Consider the following 1766-nt stretch of genomic DNA (forward strand, 5'->3'; position numbering starts at 1 on the left):
CCGCCGGCTCCCGCTGCGTGAACAGGTAGAGGCGCTGCTTGCCGTACGCGCAGCACAGCAGCGTGGGGTCGGGCTGCGACACAGGAGGGTGTGGGCGTGGTGGTGGCGGTGGGTGGGGGGTGGGTGGGTGCGACACACAGAAACTTTAGGGGTGTGGGAAGGGTAGCGGCCGCTGCTTTGCTGCTTGTCGGCAAGGCGGTCAAACAGTCAAACGTGGCAAGCAGTCGATCCAGTCCCCAGAGGCACGCAGGGCCGCCAGCCCCACCTGCGGCAGCTTGGTGTCCGGCCCCACCGGGAGGCGCTTGGACTTCCTGGGGATGCCCTGCGGAGAAACAAAGGCAGTATCTTTTCGCAGCGAGGGGGTGGCGCTTGCTTGCGTTGTTGCCGCGCCTCGAGGCAGTGTGTGGTGTGGTGGGGTGATGTGGGAGAGGGGGTGTGCATCTGGTACTGCATCCATGGTGCTGAGCCGCTGCCCACTGGTACTGCCGGCCCACCTGGTACAGCGCGATGGACAGGAAGCGCTCCGTGCTTTCCACCTTGCCGATGATGCGCACCACGCGGCTGGTCACCAGGTTGATCACCTGTTAGGTGCACAGCGGGCACAGCGGGCATGTCAGGCACAGCATGGGAGGACGAGATCCCAGCAGGGACGAGACAGCGGCGACGAAGCACGCGGCGGAAGGCAAGCGGGCCAGGGCAGGACAGGGCCGGGCGGGGGCAAACAGCAGGACGGCATGCAGCGGGCGCAGCAGCAGCAGCTTCCCGGGGCGGGAGGGAAGTCCGGAGGGCAGTTCGGCAAAGGCGGGAGGGATGCACACATCAAACAGGGGGGACAGTGTGGGAGGAAGGCATGGGAGGAAGGCGTGGGAGGAAAGCGCGGGCCCACCTTGATGCCCAGCAGCGTGGCGTACAGCAGGAAGTTGCCCGACTCGTCAAAGACGGCGTTGGACTTGGGGGCCTCTGGGGGAGGAAAGCGCGGGAGGAAAGCGCGGGAGGAGGCACGCGCGGGGACGCGCAGCGCAGGGAGGCGGCCGTGAGAGACGGCGGCGGCATGAGGCAGGGGGTCGGGGCTGGAGTGCCTGTACACGCACACCCGCACCCACACCCACACCCACAGCCATGGACATGCGCTGCATTTGTGGCGGGTGTGCGCGGGCAGGTGGCAGCTGCCTGGAAGCTAGGCGGGGGCCCGCACCTGGATCTGCCGCCAGCTCCTTCTCCACCGCCACCCGCCGCCCGTAGTCGATGGGATCCAGGCGGTACAACTCTGCGGTACATGCGACAGTACACATGGCCGCACAAGTGGCGTTACGAAACGGCGGCACACCCACACACCGCTGCAGGCAGCCACCCCAAAGCCGCTCACACCTCTCTCTCTATACACACACACACACACACACACAAGATGCCTCTCTACACACGCTCACACAAGGCGCCCCGCCGCCCCACCTGACTGGCTGCGCTGCAGCTCGTTGGTCGCCTGCAGGCTCTCGTCATACGTGCGGCTCAGCTTGCCGGTGGCAAACCGGAACACACGCACCTTCCTGCGGGGCGGGGCGACCGAACACATGGACTGAGCTGTGAATGGCAGACCCCGACTGAGGAGCTGAGGCACACCTACCAGAAGAAGAACACATCGCGGAGTGCACCGTGCCATGCCTCGCTGGATGGCGAGAGTCGGAACCAAGGCAAGCAGGCGACAGGGGCTGCTTGGGCACGGATCGCGCTGCAAGCAAATCACCTCCACCCCCCCCCCCCCCCCCCCA

The 1766-nt window shown here is 66.5% G+C and overlaps 1 protein-coding gene across 1 annotated transcript in view; it reads right to left on the reverse strand.

Annotated features, from left to right (window-relative positions):
* Window positions 1-4: 4 nt before the first annotated feature.
* Window positions 5-1766, reverse strand: part of CHLNCDRAFT_28079 (hypothetical protein) — a gene marked incomplete at both ends in the record, with an annotated part of 4516 nt that continues 2754 nt past the window's right edge. Inside the window, 6 exons of the mRNA XM_005843451.1 lie at window positions 5-73; window positions 266-311; window positions 478-581; window positions 887-960; window positions 1196-1267; window positions 1450-1617. Coding sequence (XP_005843513.1) covers window positions 5-73; window positions 266-311; window positions 478-581; window positions 887-960; window positions 1196-1267; window positions 1450-1617 — 533 coding nt within the window. The remainder of the gene's footprint in view (window positions 74-265; window positions 312-477; window positions 582-886; window positions 961-1195; window positions 1268-1449; window positions 1618-1766) is intronic.

Source organism: Chlorella variabilis (genome assembly GCF_000147415.1).
Source record: "Chlorella variabilis unplaced genomic scaffold CHLNCscaffold_30, whole genome shotgun sequence".
In the NCBI taxonomy this organism is placed as follows: Eukaryota; Viridiplantae; Chlorophyta; class Trebouxiophyceae; order Chlorellales; family Chlorellaceae; genus Chlorella; species Chlorella variabilis.